Raw genomic sequence first — 23,793 nt, forward strand, 5'->3', positions numbered from 1 at the left:
TGCTATTTCCCTTTGGGCAAAACAAGTTAACACAGAAATAAGGTCCCCATACACTTTGGTGAAACGTTGTCCCACCCTACTGATTCCAACAGGACTGGGCAAATCTCTCATATGATGCTGGGGATAGAAGGGTTGGGCATGTTGAATTTAACAACACCCCACTGATTCGGACAGGACTGGCCAAATCTCTAATATGTTGGGGATCAAAGGGTTGGGGTGTTGGATTTAACACCACCCCACTGATTCGGACAAGACTGGCCAAATCTCTAATATGTTGGGGATCAAAGGGTTGGGGGTGTTGGATTTAACACCACCCCACTGATTCGGACAAGACTGGCCAAATCTCTAATATGTTGGGGATCAAAGGGTTGGGGGTGTTGGATTTAACACCACCCCACTGATTCGGACAGGACTGGCCAAATCTCTAATATGTTGGGGATCAAAGGGTTGGGGGTGTTGGATTTAACACCACCTCACTGATTCGGACAGGACTGGCCAAATCTCTAATATGAAGTTGGGGAGAGAAGGGTTGGGCATGTTGGATTTAACACCACCTCACTGATTCCGACAGGACTGGCCAAATCTCTAATATGAAGTTGGGGAGAGAAGGGTTGGGCATGTTGGATTTAAACTACCTAATTGTTGTGTTTTCCTGGAGATACCCTACTCTTAGCTCATTAACAACACATGAATGTTCGGACAAGCTGAACGTTTATGTATATGAGTGAGCGGGAGAGATAGCTGTTGATTAAACAAATATACAACAATAGCTATTGAATGTGTATGGGCACCTATAAAGGGGTACTCTGGTGGGGAAAAAAACTATTCTAATCAACTGGTGCCAGAAAGTTAAACAGATTTGTAAATTACTTCTATTTAAAAATCTTAATCCTTCCAGTACTTCTCAGCTGCTGTATACTACAGAGGAAGTTGTATAGTTATTTTCTGTCCGATCACAGTGCTCTCTGCTGACACCTCTGCCCATGTCAGGAACTGTCCAGAGAAGGAGAGGTAGACTATGGGGATTTGTTCCTGCTCTCAACAGTTCCTGACATGAACAGAGGTGTCAGCAGAGAGCACTGTGGTCAGACAGAAAATAACAATACAACTTCTAATACAACTTCCTCTGTAGCATATAGCAGCTGATTAATACTGGAAGGATTAAGATTTTTAAATAGAAGTAATTTACAACTAGTAGATTAGAATTTTTTTTCTTTTTTGCACCGGAATACCCCTTTAAGGGACAGATCTTGCCTTGCTCATTATGCTTAATATCTGCACAATATCTGCACATATCTGCACAATTTCAGATATGAGATGAGAACAGTGTGCCTAAAGGCTGCTACTCCCCCTTTTACTGAAGAGCATTACTTTTCTTGTAATAAACAAATTAAAAGGATCTGGCAGAAAATTGGACTGTACATTAATTTGTATATTACATATGAGAATAAATATGCTGCATAAGTAAACCATTTATAGCAAGTACTAATGTGTTCCTCCTGTGTCCTGTTGCTTTTGTGTCAGATGTAAAAGAGCATTTTCATTAGGTTTAATGCAGCCGTCTTCATTAGATCGGCTTTACAGAGAATTACACCCAAGGCTTAATTGACCAGAGAAATGAAGAAAAACTGCAGCAATTATCACCCAAACTGATAGGAGCCTCTATAATGTCAGACAGTATTGACCATTCCTTTTCAGACATCTAAATAAGATTACCCAACCCCAGATTTAATTTATGTACGTGCATTTATTTGTCTGTCCAGTACCTTCAGTACCTCAAGGGGTCATCTAATGAAGACAATACCATTTAAAAAAGAAAAAAAAAAGAAAGATTTTCTCTGCTATAAACAATTCTCAGTAGCCAGAAGAGTCCATTGACAATAAACTGAATACATAGGGGAATTTATCTATGCTTACACCAAAGAACTGGTACAAAAAAAGTTGTAAATTGTTGTGAAAAACACAGAAAAGTCGCACATTTAAAAAAAATAAATAAGTGATAACACGAACATTTGCAACCTATTCTTGCAAAAAATGGTCACAAAAAACCATTAATGAATTCTTTCCAAAGTGTTTCCCCAGGCTGGGACCCCCAGCGGTGAGCTATGATATGTGCTCCATTTCCCTGCAGCGCCACTACTGGGAAAATGAAAAAATTACACATTTCCCATTCAGACTAATTTGTTTTCCGTGTAAGACAAAAAAGGACAGGTCCTCCAGATCGAGAGATGTTCTTTGTACCACTCTCTTTTCTGTTCAAGAAAAATTATCTTCAAAAAGGGCCGCTTGCCTGACGAAGTGTTCTGTCTTGGTGTGAAATGTGTTGCAAAATTGTTTCAATAAACTAGCCCCTGTTTGTATATTACATGAGACTTCAGTAACTTCTTTGGAGAAGTGCCTGATGAAGGCTTCATTTTTTTTTCTATGTGATTGTATCCTTTCTATGTGATTATATCCATTCCTTCTACTTGATTGATGTACAAGGCTCAGTACTGAAAGCCAAATCCCGTACATCAATTATGCAGGGCAGGGAGGGGTGGGGGAGGGAGGAGGTGTACATGCTGCAGCTCAGCACTGCCTCTACAACCCTTGAGCCTAGAAGAAAAACAATGATTTTATAGCTTTGCAAACAGCCATCAGCTAAAAGGCAAGTATCATGCTGGACATTTATCAAGGTATTTAGAGCCTTTTTTTTTTTGCTTACAAAAGTCACACAAAAAGTCACACATGCGCCTAAGCACTTTTTTGTGCGACTTTTGTGGGTAAGCAAAAAGTTACAAACAGCCTTAGCTAAGCAAATTTTAGTTTTCACTTCGCAGTGGTCAGGTATTTATCATGTGCGAAAGTCGCACGTAGGCAAAAAAAAGTCACAAACCCCCTTCAAAAAGTTGCAAGTCTGCTACAGGTCTGACCTGGAGTACAAAACTCCCGTACGTGAACAAATAAAAAAATTTGCCGCCACCGCCGTTCATTTTCCCCCCGCTGCCGCTCATCTTTCCTCCCCCCGCCGTTCATCTCTCCTCCGCTGCCGCCGTTCATCTCTCCCCCACCACCACTGCCGCTCATCTCTCCCCGTTGTCGCTGCTCATCTCCCCCCGCTGCCCCCGCTCATATCCCCCGCCACCGCTCCTCACCCCCCGCCGCCGCTGATCATCTGTCCACCACCGCTCATGTCCCCTCGCTGCCACCGTTCATCTCTCCCCCCTCGCTGCCGCTGCTTATCTCTTCCCCAGATGAGTGGTGGCGGGGGACAGATGAGCGGTGGAGGACAGATGAGCAACGGCGGACAGATGAGCGGTGGGGGACAGATGAATGACTGGGGCAGCGGAGCGGGCAGGCTCTCAAAAATATGAAACTGCAGTGTAATTTCATATTTCCTGGCCTGGGCTGTAATTGGCTCGTTGGTCTCGGCCAATCACAGCCCAGCCCAGGAAATGTGAAATTAAAGTGTAGTTTAATAAATCTGGGAGACGGCCTGTTCTGCTCCTCTGCCAACCTCCCATTCGTAACTAGGGAGAAGAGGGGCCCGGGCAGTTCAAAGAAATACTAAATTACACTGTAATTTCATATTTCCTGGGCAGTGCCGTGATAGGCCGTGACCAACCGGCCCATCACGGCACCGCCCGGGAAATATGAAATTACAGTGTAGTTTCATATTCCTGGGAGCCAGCCGGCTCCGCAACCCGGCCACGCGCACGCAACTACCACCGGCCCGCTAGCCATTGCAACTACAATTCCCAGCATCTCCTCACTGTTAGGGCATGCTGTGAGTTGTAGTCTTGCAGCAGCTAGCGGGTTGTAGGTGCAGGTGGGTGGCCGGTGAGTGGCTGGTGCCTCCAGCTGTTGCTAACCTACAACTCCCATGACAGGAGTTGTAGTTTAGGAACGGGGCGCCTCCAGCTGTTGCTAAACTACAACTTCCATGAAGGGAGTTGTAGTTTAGAATCGAGGTGCCCCCAGCTGTTGCTAAACTACAACTCCCATGACAGGGGTTGTAGTTTAGGAACGGGGTGCCTCCAGCTGTTGCTAAACTACAACTCTCATGATGGGAGTTGTTGTTTAGAAACTCCAGCTGTTCCTAAATTGCAAGTTGCAAAAGCTGTCTGGAAATTATGGGAGTTGTGGTTTAGCAACAGCTGGAGGCTCCCTGTTTGGAAACGCTGGTTTATGGGAGGGCACCATAAATGTACTAACCAATTTTCCGTGTTTTTTTTCCTCTCATTTCAGATCCGTGTATGCAGAGGTCTTCTTCAGAATTGGTGGACTACGTCGATGACCAGCTTTTTTTATTTTCATTTAAAATTAATAATATGGTTAATGAGGGCTTGTGAGGGCATGTTTTTTGGAATAAAAGTTTTTAAAAGGTGTTGTTTTTTTATTTTTATTTACTTTACAGGCTTAGTAGTGGAAGCTGTCTGATAGAGTCCTTTACTAAGCCGGGCTTAGCGTTAGTCACAAAAACAGCTAGCGCTAACCCCCAATCATTACCCCGGTACCCACCGCCATAGGGGGGCTGAAAAGAGCGTGTACCTACAGGCCGGGAGTATCAAAAATGGCACTCCTGGGCCTAGGCGGTAACAGGCTGGTGTTATTTAGGCTGGGGAGGGCCAGTAAAAATGGTCTTCACCCACCCTGGTAACATAAGGGCTGTTGCTGCTTGGTTGGTATTTGGCTGAGAATAAAAATAGGGGGAACTTTTTTTTAATTAATATTATGTTACACATGGGCATTACAACATTTACAAGTGCCATGGCTCATTGATATAAATATCAGTTCAAGAACTTTCACTGATGATGTCCTTTCCCATGTCGTGATATATATATATATATATATATATATATATATATATATATATATATATATAACCTGACAGACAACCTAGTAGATCACGACATGGGAAAGGACATCATCAGTGAAAGTTCTTGAACTGATATTTAGATCAATGAGCCATGGCACTTGTGAATGTTGTAATGCCCATGTGTAACACTTGAACTTCTATCACAACCCAAATTGGTACATCTCTTTTATAAAAAACCATCTGTGTGTACCCCTACTAACGCTATGTTCTCACAAGGACCCCTACTAACGATATGTTCTCAAAATACTCAATGTTATGCCAATAATTTAGCTTTTGAGTAGACGATTGTTTGGACATATTGTATGAACATAGATCAGCCTATGAAAGTGTCATTTATGTACTGGTAAAATGATCTTGAGAACAATAACTGATAACTTGTGGCAACAGCCCTTTTAAAGGAAAGCTCCAGTAGAAACTATAGTTTTCCAAATATGTTGTCACATGTAATCATGATGTGTGATATCACTGCTTTCTCATGTAGGTTAATAAATAGTAGTATATTACATATATATATATATATATATATATATATATATATATTTATATATATATATATATATATATATATATTTTTTTTTTATTATTTATATATATATATATATATATATATATTTTTTTTTTTTTTTTTTTTTTTATTTATTTATTATTAATATTATTATTCTTTTTAGGAGCAGACTAGGTGAGAAAAAATGTAAAATAAAAATGAAAGAAGCATTGGCACCCTAACAAAAAAGAAATATGTCACATTTTAAGATAACAATTTACATGAATGGGATTTGAATTTGGCAGCAAAAGACGCATCATGTAATGCAATGAAAAAAAATTAATAGTACATTTCCTTCAAACCCAGTCCATAGTTATCATTTTCTGCAATTATTCTCAATTCATTGTATTAATAATGGCCGCCCGCTATCTTGCTTACAGTTTTTTCATCATTCTCGAAGACTTCTCTTGCTTCTTCATAGCTGCACTTTTCCTCTATACATTCTCGTTCCAGATTGCCCGCAACAAATTCTTCCAAGCGGCCAGCATTATATCTCTTTTGTCTCACCAGAATGCTGCTTGCAGATTTGTCAGACAGGAACACTGTGAGGAAAGCATTTTATAGATATGTTATTATCTGATGTGAGGGCCTATCTCTGTCTATAGAGAACCTGTAGGAGCATATATAGAAATAAAGAACAGAAAAAAAGAGCAGGCGCTCTCTAAGGGGGAGATTTATCAAAACCTGTGCAGAGGAAGAGTGGTGCAGTTGCCCATAGCAACCAATCAGATTGCTTCTTTCATTTTCCACAGGCCTCTAAAGAGGCCTGTGGAAAGTGAAAGAAGCAATCTGATTGGTTGCTATGGGCAACTGCACCACTCTTCCTCTGCACAGGTTTTGATAAATCTCCCCCTAAGTGTAGTTATTTCCAGTAAAAATTGTGGTGAACAAAAAGGAAGCTTAAGATTACTCAAATGGAGCAAAGGATGGTGAGATTGCACACTCACTTCTTGGTGTTGCGCTGCAGGCACAGCACTGATTAGTACATGATAGAGTGTATTCACTCAGATAGAATCCTCACGGCAGCCTTACGTCCTTTCCCGATAATCTATGATGTCGGTGAAGCAGTAGAGTGTGTGGAGTGGAGTTCAGGGTGTTCCACTCTCTGGTTTGGATCGCGATCTGGTGCCTAGGAGGAGCTCTCCTGTCACAAATGTACGGAGGGCAGCAGAAGTATATCCAAACAGGTTTATTGATAGAATTAGGATAAAATCATATAAAATAGACAACGGGTTTCGCGAGGGGGCCCTCGCTTCATCAGGTCTGGGGTGCCGTACCATTGTAGAGACTTAAACATTTAAAAAAACACAGGAGTGTTCACAGGGGAGTGACGTTGCATTCAGGCCGGAAACATGCAGAGTTGTCATTCAAACATATACGTATACATTTACATTTTATGTAATAGCAGACCGACTTCATGGAGTGAACATTTACAATAAAATAACCATAATAAAAATAAAAATAAATAGATAGTGATGGTAATGTTATATTTAAACAGTATACTTCATAGGGTTAAGTACCCTCGGCATTCGTGCAGGCTGGGTCTTCCAGCGCAGTTGTGGTTGCATGTGCCGTGCCGACAGGAGGAACACATGTTAATCCAGATGCTGCCCTGGTTGCGGACAGTATGGGGGACACATCGGATAGTTCAGAAGTGTTGGACAGTACCAGGCTGCTATCTGACCGCGAGTTATTTTGTTGTATAGGTTATTGTACTCACTCTGTGTATTAAGTCTTATGAATATTGTGTCAGCTGTAGCGCAAATAGCGTGATGTGTGCTTCTGTTGTTAGCTTGAGCTCTGGAGCGACTCGCCGTGCTGTTTTGATTCTGCAGCGTTTGGATTTAAAGTTTCTGGCGGATGGTTATATATATATAATGCGGTTTGTCAAGTATGTATTATATATTTTATCTTAGGTGTGCATTGGAAGCATACATTAGAGTATGCCTGCAGGATTCACTGTTATATTATATATGTATATAGATATCATATATGTATTTAGATTGGGTAAAAATGGCCATAAGTAAGTGATGGGCTGGAGAGCTAATAGGTAGTAAGTGCTAGTTAAAGATATATATATATATATATGCCGATATGCATATATAGAGATGTGAACTGTGTTATGGAAGTTTGTTGACCGTGTTCTTCAGGCCTATTGTGAAAGGATATGTCTGTCCATATTTATGCAACAATATATACTTACAAATGCACGTAAGGTATTGAATGCATGTAAAATGTTAAGGTGATGCATGGGGATGGCACGAAACTATGCAGTCCTACCCACACCCCCTGCCTCTTATCCAGCCCTCCCTTGCCTTGATGTGTACACCATATACCTCGGAATAAAGAGAAGTTCATTTGCAGTAACGGTGAGTCGCCGATCTATCTCTATTTGTTATATAACGGTGAGTCTCTTTTCTATCTCTATTTGTTATACCTGGACAGCTTATACTTGCAGCACCACTTAACTGCATGCACGGATCCTGGGCAGTGTACTCGTCCTCTCACATAACGGCTTAGTGATATCGGTGGTGCCAGAAGCTACACTTCTTTGCTATACATCTACTTTGTAATGACCTCAGTAATTTTACCCAAAAATCTATGGTGAAACGGAAAAAAAATCATTGTGCGACAAAATTGAAGAAAAAACACAATTTTGTATCCTTTGGGGGATTCCGTTTCTACGCAGTACTTTTTTCGGTAAAAATGACACCTTACCTTTATTTTGTAGGTCCATACGATTAAAATGATACCCTACTTATATAGGTTTGATTTTGTTGTACTTATGGAAAAAATCATAACTACATGCACGAAAATTAATACGTTTAAAACTGTCATCTTCTGACCCCTATAACTTTTTTTTCCCCATGAATGGGGCGGTATGAGGACTCATTTTTCGCATCATGAGCTGAAGTTTTTATCAGTACCATTTTTGTTTTGATCTGACTTTTTGATAGCTTTTTATACAATTTTTTATGGTATAAAAAGTTACCAAAAATACGCTATTTTGGACTTATGAATTTTTTTGCGCGTACACCATTGACCGTGCGGTTTAATTAACAATATAGTTTTTATAGTTTGGACATTTATGCAAACGGCAATACCACTTATGTTTGTTTTCATTCACACACTTTTTTTTTTAAATGGGAAAAGGGGGGTGATTCTGATTTTTATTAGGGAAGGGGCTAAATCACATTTATTAACAATTTTTTTTCTTTTTATATGCAGTGTTATAGCCCCCTCTAAGGGCTATTATACTGCATAAACTGATTGCAGGCACTGTTCAATGCATTGCCATAAGAATGCATTGATCAGTGTTTTCTGCGCTTGATTTCTCAAGCCTGGATATCAGGCTTGGAGCAATCAAACGCTGATCGGACAGCCTTGAAGAAGGTAAGGCACCTCCCGATGTCCTCTCAGCTGTTCAGGATGCCACGATTTCACCGCAGCGGTCCCGAACATCTCCCCTGAGCAGCATATTCTCCCGTTTTAGACGCCGCTATCAACTTTGATCACATCATCTAAAGGGTTAATACCAGGCATCAGCCCGATCGGCGATGTCCATTATTAGCCGCAGGTCCCGGTTGCTCATAGCAATCAGGACCCCGCAGATACAAATCGCGCTCAGAAGCTGATCGAAAGCCGGCTGAGGCGGGGTAGTTCCGTTTCTGGTTTGGTGTTGCTGTTAGTGTAGATCTTCTTTGTTAGGCATTCTTCCTGATTAAGATTGTTAGTTTTTTCTCATGCTTCCATAATTAGCTGTTCAGGGTACCCCTTTGTTTTAAAACGGTTGGTGAGGATTTCCGCTTGCTGCTTGTAGGTTTCATTCTTGGTGCAATTCTTCCATATTCTCTTAAACTGACTAAATGGTATACTAGATCAACACTTTTTTAGATGTCCGCTGTTAAAAGAGAGGTAGCTATTAGCGTCAACCTTTTTGAAGTAGGTTGCTGCAAGTATTTTATTGGAATCATGATATATTTCCAGATCCAGATATTCTATTTTCTCTTGTGAGGAAAGTGTGATGCCCCAGTAGTTCCCATTAATCTCTTCCACAAACTGGTTGATAATGTCATCGACCCATTCCAAAGAAAGAAGAGATCGTCTATGTATATTTTACGAAAGATCACATGTTTACTGTAGAGATCGTTAGAAGCAGAGATGATCGCATTTTTGAAAAATTACATTCGGCCGATTTGCCGAATTTTCCCCAAAAATGTGTTTCGGTCCGAATTTAATGGCGCTGAATCACTATTAAAAATGGCTATTTCTGGCCTGGAGGTGGCCTGGAGGTGGCATCAGTATGAGGAGACCATATAGTGGCTGAATGACACAGCGTGGAGGTGGCGGCAGCATGAGTAGAACATATAATGGCTGAATGACACAGCTTGGAGTTGGCGGCAGCATGTTGTAACTGAATGACACAGCCTTGAGTTTGCGGCAGCATGTGGAGAACATATAGTGGCTAAATGAGACAGCGTGAAGGTGGTGGCAGCATGAGGAGACCATATAGTGCCTGAATGACATAGCGTGGAAGTGGCAGAAGCATGAGGTGACCATATAGTGGCTGAATGACACAACGTGGAGGTGGCGCCAGCATGGGAAGACCATATAGTGGCTAAATGACACAGTCTGGAGTTGATGGCAGCATGAGGAGACCATATAGTGGCTTAATGACACAGCCTGGAATTAGCTGTAGCATGGGGAGACCATATAGTGGCTGAATGACACAGCCTGGAGCTGGCGGCAGAATGAGGAGACCATATAGTGACTGAATGACACAGCCTGGAGTTGGCGGCAGCATATTGTAGCTGAATGACACAGCCTTGAGTTTGCGGCAGCGTGAGGAAAGCATATGGTGGCTAAATGACACAGCGTGAAGGTGGTGGCAGCATGAGGAGACCATATAGTGCCTGAATGACATAGCATGGAGATGGCAGAAGCATGAGGAGAACATATAGTGGCTGAATGACACAGCCTGGAGTTAGCGGCAGCATGGGGAGACCATATAGTGGCTGAAAGACACAGTGTGAAGCTGGCGGCAGCATGAGGAGACCATATAGTGGCTTAACCCCTAAAGTACCCGGGGTTTTTCCGTTTTTGCATTTTAGTTTTTTCCTCCTCACCTTAAAAAAATCCTAACTCTTTCAATTTTTCACCTAAAAATCCATGTGATGGCTTATTTTTTGCGCCACCAATTCAACTTTGTAATGATTTCAGTCATTTTACCCAAAAATCTACGGCGAAACGGAAAAAAAATCATTGTGAGACAAAATTGAAAAAAAAAAAACCCACAGTTTTGTAACTTTTGGGGGCTTCTGTTTCTACACAGTACATTTTTCAGTAAAAATGACACCTCTTTATTCTGTAGGTCCATATGGTTAAAATGATACCCTACTCATGTAGGTTTGATTTTGTCGTACTTCTGGAAAAAATCAAAACTACATGCAGGAAAATTTATACGTTTAAAATTGTCATCTTCTGACCCCTATAACTTTTTATTTTTCCGCATATGGGAGGTATGAGGGCTCATTTTTTTGCGCCATGACCTGAGGTTTTTAGCGCTACCATTTTTGCATGGATAGGACTTATTGATCGCTTTGTCACCGGGTCACTTTCAGGACTCCTGATGCTGCTGCTGCCACCTCCAGGCTGTCTCATTCTGCCACCATATGTTCTCCTCATACTGATGCCAGCTTCAAGCTGTCTCATACTGCCACCATATGTTCTCCTCATGCTGCTGCCACCTCCAGGCTGTGTTTCATTCAGCCACTATATGGTCTCCTCATGCTGCCGCCAACTCCATGCTGTGTCATTAAGCCACTATATGGTCTCCCCATGCTGCCGCTAACTCCAGCCTGTGTCATTCAGCCACTATATGTTCTCCTCATGCTGCCGCCAACTCCAGGCTGTGTCATTAAGCCACTATATAATCTCCTCATGCTTCTGCCAACTCCAGACTGTGTCATTCATCCACTATATGGTCTCCTCATGCTGGCGCCGCCTCCAAGTTGTGTCATTCAGCCACAATATGGTCTCCTCATGCTTCTGCCACCTCCACGATGTGTCATTCAGCCAATATATCTTCTCCTCCTGCTGCCGCCAACTCCGTACTGTGTCATTAACCTGTTAAGGACCCAGGGCGTACCTGTACGTCCTGAGTCCGCTCCCCTTCTATAACGGGGTTCCTCGGCGTGGCCCCGCATTATAGAGGGTCGGGCCCTGCCTCTAACAACGGCCAGGACCCGTGGCTAAAAGCACCCGCCGCATCTAAAATGAAAGTGAAACCATGCCGGTAAGCTCAGGGAGCTGTTCAGGATCACCACGGCGAAATCGCGGCATACCAAACAGCTTACATGACAGCCGGAGGATCTCTACCTGCCTCCTCGCTGTCCGATCGCCGAATGACTGCTCAGTGCATAATATCCAGGCATGAGCAGTCAAGCGGCAGAATCATCGATCAGTGGTTTCTTATGAGAAACCACTGATCAATGTAAAAGATCAGTGTGTGCAGTGTTATAGGTCCCTATGGGAGCTATAACGCTGCAAAAAAAAGTGAATAAAGATAATTTAACCCCTTCCCTAATAAAAGTTTGAATCACCCCCCTTTTCCCATAAAAAAAAACTGTGTAAATAAAAATAAACACATGTGGTATTGCCGCGTGCAGAAATTTCCGAATTATAAAAATATATTGTTGCTGATAGGCTGCATCCTGCATGTGATTCAGGATTCCTTGGCCCATGTCCTCACATGTGGATCCACCGTTTTAGATGCCCTGGAGCTTGGGCCGCACTAAATGGAGTTTAATGAAGCGATTCACACGATCAAATTGCGGTGATATTCACATTTGTTGTGAATCAAATTTTTCCGGAAATTGGTAATGACTTCGGATTCATCAGATTACATTCGCTTATCCCTAGTTAGAAGTAGTAAAAAAAAAATTCCAAAGCTGCTCATAACTAAATTGGCAAACCAGAAATTAAACTACCCCTCCTCAATTTTATAACAACATACAATTTCGCTCACAACCAAATAAAATGCACTTTTAAAAAACATTGGCACATTTTATTAAATGATCAAATTATGAAGGGCACACTACCATCAAATCCTGGAATCACCTATAGAAGAGCACCCACCCTGAAATCTATGGTGGTGCCCAGCAAACTTACGCAAACCAAAAGTCCACAAAAGTCCAGGAATTTATAAGTGTGGAGGATGCCCGTGCCTTTGCTGCAACTCCATTAAAGCGGGAAAAAAATTCATAAAAAGCAACAATACTGGAGAGACCTTCACGTTATTTATGTATTAGAATGAATATACGGCCAACAATATGTTGGCCGCACAACCCAGGAATTGCACCAAAGACTAAATGGACACAGAAGAAACATAAAAAAAAGGCTTCCTCCTGCACAGTGTGTCCCAACACTGCACAGAAAAAATATAGGAATAGCCGATCCGGTCACAATTTACCAGATTGACCATATTGGAGGAAAGTCTCCAACTGATATGAAGAATTAATAAAAAGAGAGATGTACTGGATTTTTAGGTGAGATACTTTAATGCCAGGAGGTCTTAATGAAGCCACAGAACTTATTAAATAACATAAATAACAATAGTTTCCATACATATTTTACCACCTCATATGCCCCCTTATTATTATTATTATAATTTTATATTATCATATAAATTTGTGTTATATTTTATCCATCTGTGTTATATTTTATCCGATTGTATTATAACATCCTTTCATCCCATTGTAATTTTACCTACATACTTATTTATATTAATACAAATTTTTATCATTAATAATATATTATGTATAACCATCATGTGACATTCTTACTATTTAAATATCCCACCAACACTAATGATATCCATCCCCATGTATCACCTTAATATATTACATGTATTTAATACATTACGTGCATTTGTAAGTATATATTGTTGCATACATATGGACAGACATATCCTTTCACAATAGGCCTGAAGAACGCAGTCAACTAAATTTCATAACACAGTTCACATCTCTATATATGCATATTGGCATATGTATACTGCATTATATATTTTTTACAATAACCATCCCACCGAAACTTTGAGTCCAAACGCCGCAGTATCAAAACCAGCACGTTGAGCCACTCCAGCTCACATCACACTATTTGCACTACAGCAGACACAATATTCATAAGACTTAATACACAGAGTGAGTACAATAACCTATACAACAAAATAACTTGGGTCAGATAGCAGCCTGGTACTGTCCAAGACTTCTGAACTATCCAATGTGTCCCCCATACTGTCCGCAACCAGGGCAGCATCTGTATTAACAAGTTTTCCTCCTGTCGGCACGGCACATGCAACCACAACTGTGCTGGAAGACCCAGCCTGCACGATGTTTAAATATAACATTACCATCTTTATTTTATTTTTATAATAATTATTTTATTGTGAGTGTTCACTCCATGAAGTCGGTCTGCTATTATTTCAGCTGCAAAATGTAAATGTATACGTATATGTTTGAATGACAACTCTGCATGTTTCCGGCCTGAATGTGACGTCACTCCCCTGTGAACACTCCTGTGTTTTTTCAAATGTTCAAGTCTCTACAATGGTACAGCACCCCAGACCTGACGAAGCGAGGGCCCCCTCGCGAAACCCGTTGTCTACTTTATATGCTCTTCTTATTATTCTATCAATAAACCTGTTTGGATATACTTCTGCTGCCCTCCGTAAATTTGTGACAGGACAGCTCCTCCTAGGCACCAGATCGCGATCCAAACCGGAGAGTGGAACACCCTGAACTCCACTCCACACACTCTATACAGAACCAGTACATGCCCACTTCTTATTACATTGTAATCTTTGTCATTGTACGCAGGACATGTGATCAATAGGGTGTAATCGATTGTATGTGAACTGCCCTTAAGAAACAGACCATATGGCAACAGACTGTCTCAAAGGTCACCTCCAGGTTGAGATTATTTTAGACTAGACCTTTAGGATCCAATATTGTGTCAGAGCCTTTGTCCACTGGCAGATCCTTTGATATTGTGATAAGCCTTAGGGGGTATTCTGGTGGAAAACATTTTTTTACAATCAACTGGTGCCAGAAAGTTAAACAGATTTGGAAATTACTTCTATTTAAAAATCTTAATCCTTCCAGTACTTATCAGCGGCTGTATACTACAGGGGAAGTTCTTTTCTTTTTTAATTTCTTTTCTGTCTGACCACAGTGCTCTCCGCTGACACCTCTGTCCATGTCAGGAACTGTCCAGAGAAGGAGCAAATCCCCTTCTCTGGACAGTTCAATTTACAAATTTGCTTAACTTTCTGACACCAGTTGATCTGGTATCTGTGTATGAGATCGGTATGTGCAGTGTAATAGCCACTAGGGGGGGGCTATTACACTGCAAAAAAAAAGTGTGAAAAAAAGTTAATAAAGATGATTTAACCCCTTTCCTAATAAAAGTAAGAATCACCCCCCTTTTCCCAATTAAAAAAAAGTGTAAATAAAAATAAAATTAAACATATGTGGTATCATCGCATGTGGAAATGTCCACACGGTCAATGGCGTACGCGCAAAAAAAGAAAAAATTCCAAAATAGCGTATTTTTGGTCACTTTTTATATCATGAAAAAATAAATAAAAAGCGATCAAAAAGTCCGATCAATATAAAAATGATATCGATAAAAACTTCAGATCACGGTGCAAAAAATGAGCCCTCATGCCGCTCCATACGCGGAAGAATTTAACAGTTATAGGGGTCAGAATATGACAGTTTTAAACGTATAAATTTCCCTGCATGTTATGATTTTTTTTTAGAAGTACGGAAAAATCAAACTTATATAAGTAGGGTATTTTTTTAATTGTATGGACCTACAAAATAAAGAGAAGGTGTCATCTTTACCGAAAAATTTACTGCGTAGAAATGGAAGCCCCCAAAGTTACAAAATTGCATTTTTTCTTCAATTTTGTCGCACTATGAATTTTTTTTCTGCTTCGTCATGGATATTTTGGTAAAATGACCAATGTCACTGCAAAGTAGAATTGGTTGCACATAAAACAAGCCATAATATGGAATTTTAGGTGCAAAATTGAAAGCGTTATGATTTTTTTAAGTTGATGAGGAAAAAATGAAAATGCAAAAACGGAAAAAACCCTGCGTCCTTAAGGGGTTAAAACAAAAATTGTTTTCCATTGGAGTACCCCTTTAAGTATGTTGTATGTGCAAGGAGTTATGGATGGTTCATATTACGTCTGGCTATCCGTTTAAAAGTCCATTTTATTTATTTTTGTACATCATGTGGGTCTTTAACAGTTCCATTCTTTTCAGTAGGGTGTCTGTCAAAAGTTAAAAGTGTCTGTTTGGGTCCATAAGAAAAATTTCAGAACATCAGAATCCATTGTTTTTAACAGGATAGACCCACACAGACTGTCTAATTATTTTTTTGTTTGTCTTTTAAATATTATGCAAGTCTATGGTAATGGGATGCTACAGGAAGGAACGTAAAGAGCTGTGATTGTGCCGTTTAAGAGGTTTTAGACATAGCAAAACAAATCCCCTCAATCCCCCCTTCCCACAAGCAATATATATATATATATATATATATATATATATATATATATATATATAGATAGATATTCTTGTTTCTCCATACATCATATAGTAAAATGAAAGGTGTCTTTATGAAGTAGAATTGATCCTGCAAAAAACAATCCCACATATGGATCTGTAGATGGAGAACTGAAAGGGTTACATCTCTTACAAAGCGAGGAGGAGAAAAAGAAAACAAAATTTGGATGTGTGTCCTCAAGACCTAAACCCTTTGTGCCCTAAAAGGGGTACTCATTATCTCCCTATACGAAGGATGGGGGATAAGATGTCTGATCGCGGGGGTCCCACTGCTGGCTGTCGGGGCATGCTGGGGGTTGTAGTTTTGCAACAGCTGGAGGCAGACTGGTTGGGGAACACTGGTCTATATGAACATTTCTTTGTGTGATTGTTCCCACAAATCACTTTACATAATTGTTGGCAGTGTTCCCATGTCTGCACAAGGGGATGTATTGCTGGCAAATAATAACTTCTATGTCCGCATAAAAGATTAAATTGGCGATCGTTTTATTGTTCTTTTTTTTATCACTGGGCATGTTTACAATACAATGATTGTCAATGAATGTTTATATAAATGATCGATCAGGCGATTATCGCTCCAGGTCCATAACCCCTTAAAGGACAACTGCAGCATTATAGCACTTACTCCCTATTCACAGGATCCCCCGCGATCTCCTGAACGGGGCCCCCTAGAGATCTCCTCAGAGGGACCCCCCGTGATCTCCTGACAGGGCCCCCTAGAGAGGTCCACGGTTACGCCTCCTCCCCATACAGGTCTATGGGAGAGGCGGGGAGGCACGGACGCTGCCTCCCAACCTCTCCCATAGAACTACAGAACACCCCGCGATAAGTTGTTTTCGACCGCAGAAGGCCTTTAAGGACAACAGGTTTTTTCATTTTTGCACTTATGATTTTTAAAAGATGAGGAGGAAAAAACAAAACACTTTCAATTTTCCACCTATAGACCCATATGAGGGCTTGTTTTTTGCGCCACCAATTTTTATTTGTTATACCATCAATCATTTCACCACAAAATCTATGGTGAAATCAAAAATAAAATATTTGTGGGGCAAAATAAAATAAAAAATGCCATTTGTAACTTTTGCGGGCTATTCTATGCAGTGCACTTTTCAGTAAAAATGACACCTTATTTTTATTCTGTAGGTCCATACGGTTACAAGAATAACCAATTTAGGCAGTTTTTATTTTATTTTACTACTAACTACATGCACCAAAATTTGTATGTTTAAAATTGTCCGCTTCTGACCCCTATAACTTTTCATTTTTTCGTATACGAGGCTATATGAGGGCTCATTTTTTTGTACTGTGATCTGAAGTTTTTATTGGCTTTTGTTTTGATGGGACTTTTTGATCGGCTTTTATACTTTATTTTTAGGGTATACAAAGTGACCAAAAATGATATTTTGGAATTTTTTTTTTGGTAAACCCGATTGACCGTGCGGTTTAATTAATATAATATTTTTATAGTTCAGACATTTCTGCACAAGGTAATCCCACAAATGCTTATTTTTGTTTACATATTTTTTTATGATAAAAGGGGGGTGATTCAAACTTTTATTATTTTATTTATTTATTAACTTTTTTTTTTTTTTTTTACAAAATGTTATAGGAGACTATAACATGTAATCTTCTGATTGCATACACTGAATAATGATATGCCATAGCATAGCATTGATCAGTGTTAACTGTGCCCTGCTGCTCCAGCCAGCTGAGGCTGACTGGAGCTTCAAAGCAATGATCGGATGGCGAGGAGGCAGGTAAGGGCCCTCTTGCCTTCCTCTAAGCTGATCGGGACACTGCGGTTTCACCACGGTGGTCCCGATCATCTCTTCTACGCTGCCAGGATGGATTTTTTGTATTTTAGACGCTGCGACCAACTTCGATCGCAGTGTCTAAGGGGGTTAATGCCGGGCATCATCGTGCGTCATAGAAGGGGAGCGGGATGAGGGTGTACAGGTACGCCCTTCATCCTTAATCCCTTAAGGACCAGGCCCATTTTGGCCTTAAGGACTAGACCAATTTTATTTTTGCATTTTCGTTTTTTTCCTCCACACCTTCTAAAAATCATAACTCTTTTGTATTTCCATCCACAGACCCATATGAGGGCTTCTTTTTTGCGTCACCAATTATACTTTGTAAATACATCACTTATTTTACCATAAAATGTACGGCGCAACCAAACAAATATTATTTATGTGGGAAAATTGAAAAGAAAACTGCAATTTAGCAAATTTTGGAAGGTTTTGTTTTCACGCTGTACACTTTCCAGTAAAAATTACATGTTTTCTTTATTCTGTGGGTCTATACAATTAAAATGATAGCCATGGTTATATGCTTTTCTATAATTGTACCGCTTAAAAAAAATCTCAAACCATTTTAACAAAATAAGTATGTTTGAAATTGCCCTATTTTGACCACCTATAACTTTCAAATTTTTCCGTATATGGGGTGGTTTGAGGGCTAATTTTTTGTGCCATGGTCTTTAGTTTTTATCAGTACCACTTTTGCTTAGGTGTTACTTTTTATAAATTTTTTTTTTTTTGGAATAAAATGTGACAAAAAAGCAGCAGTTTTGGACTTTTTATTTTATTTTATGTTTACGCCGTTCACCGTACGGGATAATTAACAATATATTTTAATATTTCAGACTTTTACGCACGTGGTGATACCAAATATGTGTATTCATTTTTTTTTTTTTTACGCTTTTTGGGGGGAAAAATGGGAAAAACGGACATTTACTTTTTTATTGGGGGATGGGATTTTTCAAATGTTTTAACTTTTTTATTTTAAAGTTTTTTTACTTTTTTTTTTACACTTTAATAGTCCCCATAGGGGACTATTTATAGCAATCAGTTGATTGCTAATATTGTTCAGTGCTATGCATTGAGCATAGCACTGATCTGTATTATCGGTCATCTTCTGCTTTGGTCTGCTCGATCTTACAGCAGAAGACCCCGGGGAACAGCCGGAGCCAGGTGAAGGGACCTCCGGCTGCCATGCTGGAGGATTGGATCCCCGCGGCAGCGCTGCGGGCAATCCAATCATCTATTCAAAGTACCGCACTGCTGCAAATGCCGTGATCTGTATTGATTACGGCATCTGAGGGGTTAATGGCGGACATCCGCGTTATCGCGGATGTCCGGCATTACCGGTGGGTCCCTGGCTCCTGATAGCAGCCGGGACCTGCGGCGCATGACGCGAGCACCGCATCATGGTGCGTTAAGTACCACGGCATCATGACGTACATTTACGTCCATTGTCGTTAAGGTGTTAAAGGGGTTCTCCGGTGGAAAACTATTTTTTTTTCAAATCAACTGGCTACAGAAAGTAAGACAGATTTGGAAATTAATCTTGATAGAAGAAATGAAGAAAAAGTCGGCAACTCACCAGCGCTGGTTCAGGTGAGGTTTTCCTTTATTGTGGCATACTCACAAGCAATTGCAGGGGAGAGACAGACAAGTGGGCAACGGAACCGGGCCTGAAGAAGCACGACCATCATGTGAAACGGTTCTTTTGCCCATCTGTACCCCCCCACTTGTCTGTCTCTCCCCTGCAATTGCTTGTGAGTATGCCACAATAAAGGAAAACCTCACCTGAACCAGCGCTGGTGAGTTGTCGACTTTTTCTTCATTTCTTCTATCAAGATTATCTTATTGCATATATAGTCAGAGCACCACCCGAGTTCTATCCGCAGAAACCGTGACCCCTTACCTCAACCAGTTGCCCGAGCACAGACTTAGCAGTGCCGAGTTTACCTTCTTCTTAGATTTGTAAATTACTTCTATTGAAAAAATCTTAACCTTTCCAGTACTTATCAACTGCTGTGTATTACAGAGGAAGTTGAGTTGCTCTTTTCTGTCTGACCACAGTGCTCTCTGCTGACACCTCTGTCCATGTCAGGAACTGTCCAGAGTAGGAGCAAATCCCCATGGCAAACCTTTCCTGTAGTTCCTCACATGGACAGAGGTGTCAGTAGAGAGCACTGTGGTCAGACAGAAAATAGCAACTCAACTTTCTCTGTAGTATATAGCAGCTAGTGCTGTAAGTACTGGAAGGATTAAGATTTTTTGATAGAAGTAATTTACAAATCTGTTTAACTTTCTGAAGCCAGTTGAGATGGAAAAAAAAATAAAAAAATCCACCGGAGTACCCCTTTAACCCCTTAACCTCTTAAGGACGTTGGAGCGTATGCATACGCCCGTGGGAATTCCGATTCCCGCCGCTAGCCGGTTGGGGACAGGACCGGGATGACTGCTGATATCTATCAGCAGGCATCCCGTGCATATGTCCAGGGGGGTTATGAGATCCGAGATCAGACCGTGAGATCAGACTTTCGGCGGATCCGGGTCATACCGGTGTCCGGTGACCCGGAAAATCAAGGGGATCGGGGGTGTCCAAGACACCCCCGGTACCCCTGAAGGGATAGGAGTTAGGTGGCAGGGGTGCCACTCCTCCTATCCCTGCTATTGGTCATCAAGATGGGACGACCAATAGCAGATCGGGGGCAGGGGGGTTAAAGTTGGGTTCCCCCGTCCTGCCCACCGACGGTACTCCGGACAGAATGGGGGGACTGTAGCGTGACCGGCGGTGGCGACGGTGGAGGTCCCTTACCTGATCAGCGGCAGCGGGCGGCGATGACGCGCGGCTCCCTCGTGGCTCCCTGATGAAGACTACAGAAGCCGGTGAGTAGTTGCCTAGCAACATCTGGGGGGGGGGCTAAACTTTGGAGACCCCATACAGTGCTCTCTAAACTGTAGCCCCCCCCCCAATGTTGCAAAACTACAACTCCCAGCATGCCCAGACAGCCGTTTAGGCATGCTGGGATTTGTAGTTTTGCAAGATTTAGAGGGCTGCAGTTTGGAGATGACTTTGCAGTGATCTATAAACTGTAGTCCTCCAGATCTTGCAAAACTACAACTCCCAGCATGCCCCTACAGCAGTTTGCTGTCTGGGCATGCTGTGATTTGTAGTTTTGCAACATCTAGAGGGGCACAGTTTGGAGATCACGCTGCAGTGGTCTCTGAACTGTGGCCCTGCAGATGTTGCAAAAGTGCAAATCCCAGCATGCCTAAACAGCAAACTGCTGTCTCGCCATGCTGGGAGTTGTAGTTGCGCACCTCGAACTGTTGCATAACTACATCTCCCAGCATGCACTTCGGTGATCAGTACATGCTGGGAGTTGTAGTTTTGCAACAGCGGGAGGCACCCTGGTTGGAAAATACTGAGTTAGGTAACAGAACCTAACTGAAGGTTTTCCAACCAGTGTGCCTCCAGCTGTTGCAAAAGTAAAACTCCCAGCATGCACGGTCTGTCAGTGCATGCTGGGAGTTGTAGTTTTGCAACAGCTGGAGGTTTGCCCCCCCCCCATGTGAACATACAGGGTACATTCACACAGGCAGGTTTACAGTAAGTTTCCTGCTTCAAGTTTGGGTTGCGGTAAATTTTCTGCCGCAGCACAAACTCCTAGCGGTAAGCTCACTGTAAACCTGCGCCAGTGTGAATGTACCCTAAAAACACTACACTACACTACATTAACACAAAATAAAGGGTAAAACACTACACATACACCCCTTACACTGTCCTCCCCCCCCCCCCAATAAAAATAAAAAACATTGTACGGCAGTGTTTCCAAAACGGAGCCTCCAGCTGTTGCAAACAACAACTCTCAGCATTTCTGGACAGCCACTGACTGTCCAGGCATGCTGGGAGTTTAGCAATAGCTGGAGGCACCCTGTTTGGGAATCACTGGCATAGAATACCCCTATGTTCACCCCTATGCAATCCCTAATTTAGTCCTCAAATGTGCATAGCGCTCTCTCACTTCAGAGCTCTGTCGTATTTCAAGGAAACAGTTTAGGGCCACATATTGGGTATCTCCGCACTCGGGAGAAATTGCACTACAAATTTTGGGGGGCTTTTTCTCCTTTTACCCCATATGAAAAGGAAAAGTTGGGGTCTACATCAGCCGGTTAGTGTAAAAAAAAAAAAACATTTTTTTTACACTAACATGCTGGTGTTGCCCCATACTTTTTATTTTCACAAGAGGTAAAAGGAAAAACAAGACCCCCAAAATTTGTAACGGAATTTCTCCTGAGTACGGAAAAACCCCATATGTCGGCGTAAAATGCTCTGCTGGCGCACAACAAAGCTCAGGAGTGAGAGCGCACTATGTACATTTGAGGCATAAATTGGTGATTTGCACAGGGGTGGCTGATTTTACAGCGGTTCTGACATAAACGCAAAAAAATTAATACCCACATGTGACCCCATTTTGGAAACTACACCCCTCACGGAATGTAACAAGGGGTACAGTGAGCATTTACCCCCCACAGGGGTCTGACAGATTTTTGGAACAGTGGTCTGTGAAAATGAAAAATTTAATTTTTCATTTGCACAGCCCACTGTTCCAACGATCTGCCAAAGGCCAGTGGGGTGTAAATTTTTCGTGACATATTTTACTTTATTTTAGTGGTAAATTTTCGGCGTTACTTGCACTTTCTTGCTTGTAAGGAAAATGGATATTCCAAATACATTTTATTTTTATTCACAAATACAATATGTCCACTTTATGTTGGCATCATAAAATGGACATATTTTTACATTTTGAAAAAATTAGAGGGCTTCAAAGTAGAGCAGCAATTTTCAAAAATTTCTTGAAAATTACAAAATCTGAAGGGACAGATGTTACAGAGCTACAACTCCCATCATGCCTGGGCAGTCTAGGCATGCTGAGAGTTGTAGTTTGGCAACATCTGGAGGGCTACCGTTTGGGCACCACTGTAACAGTGGTCACCAAACTGTGACCCTCCAGATGTTGCAAAACTACAACTTCCTGCATGCCCAGACAGCCTTTGGCTGTCTGGGCATGCTGGGAGTTGCAGTCCGGCCTTCCTAGTGGTTTCCACAGTAAAGATCACTTCACTTTCACTTTCATTTCTTCCCCCCTACCTTCGATTCCCTACCTGAGCCATGATCTCCGCTGGATGTCTGCGATGATCGCCGGGCCCCACGCATCTTCTCCTCAGGTACAGGCCTCCATCTTCTCCCCCCCCCCGTTCTGCCCGACGTCCAGGGGTGGGTAGAACGGGGGGTTTCCATGGCAACCCCCTGTCCTGCGCTGCCATTGGTCAGAACTCAGTTATCAGCACTGCGACCTCACTCCTATCCCTTAGGATGATCGGGGCTGTCACTGACCGCTCCGATCAACCCTATTTTCCGGGTGATTGGGTCACCAGAGACCCGATCAGATAGGAATTGGAGAAAATCGCATGTCTGAATTGACTTGCGATTTTCTCCAATCGCTGACATGGGGGGGGGGGGGGTCTCCCTCGGTGATGTGTCAGGATGCCTGCTGAATGATTTCAGCAGGCATCCCAATCCGATCCCCAACCGGCTAGTGGCGGGGACCGGAATTCCCACGGGCGTATCCATACGCCCTCAATCCTTAAGGACTTTAAAACAGGGGCGTATGGATACGCCTGCCGTCCTTAACAGGTTAAAGCAGTTTATAAAGTAGTTTTAAAAAACTGTCTAGTCTTGCTGTTCCCATATACTTTAGAAAAAAGTGAAACAAGAGATGTCTGGCAGTGGTTTACCCCTCCTCTCTCCATGGAGAACATATGAAAGTTTGGCTGAGCTGAATGTTCATGGGTATGGGGAGATTGAGAGAGATAGCCATCGGGCAGACAAACGTTCAGGTGACAACTATTGAAGGTTTATGGGCACCTTTCTGTCTATTGACTGCTTACGTTAAGCAA

The 23,793-nt window shown here is 41.8% G+C and overlaps 1 protein-coding gene across 1 annotated transcript in view; it reads right to left on the bottom strand.

Moving 5' to 3' along the window:
* F9 (coagulation factor IX) overlaps window positions 1–23,099 on the bottom strand; it is a 91,929-nt gene extending 68,830 nt beyond the window's left edge. Inside the window, exons 1-2 of the mRNA XM_056538224.1 lie at window positions 22,999–23,099; window positions 5,781–5,944 (exon numbers count right to left, since the gene is read on the bottom strand). Of these exons, the coding sequence (XP_056394199.1) occupies window positions 5,781–5,944; window positions 22,999–23,050 (216 nt within the window). The 5' untranslated portion in view covers window positions 23,051–23,099. The remainder of the gene's footprint in view (window positions 1–5,780; window positions 5,945–22,998) is intronic.
* Between the last annotated feature and the right edge of the window lie 694 nt (window positions 23,100–23,793).

This window comes from Hyla sarda, chromosome 9, assembly GCF_029499605.1.
Source record: "Hyla sarda isolate aHylSar1 chromosome 9, aHylSar1.hap1, whole genome shotgun sequence".
Taxonomy (NCBI): Eukaryota; Metazoa; Chordata; class Amphibia; order Anura; family Hylidae; genus Hyla; species Hyla sarda.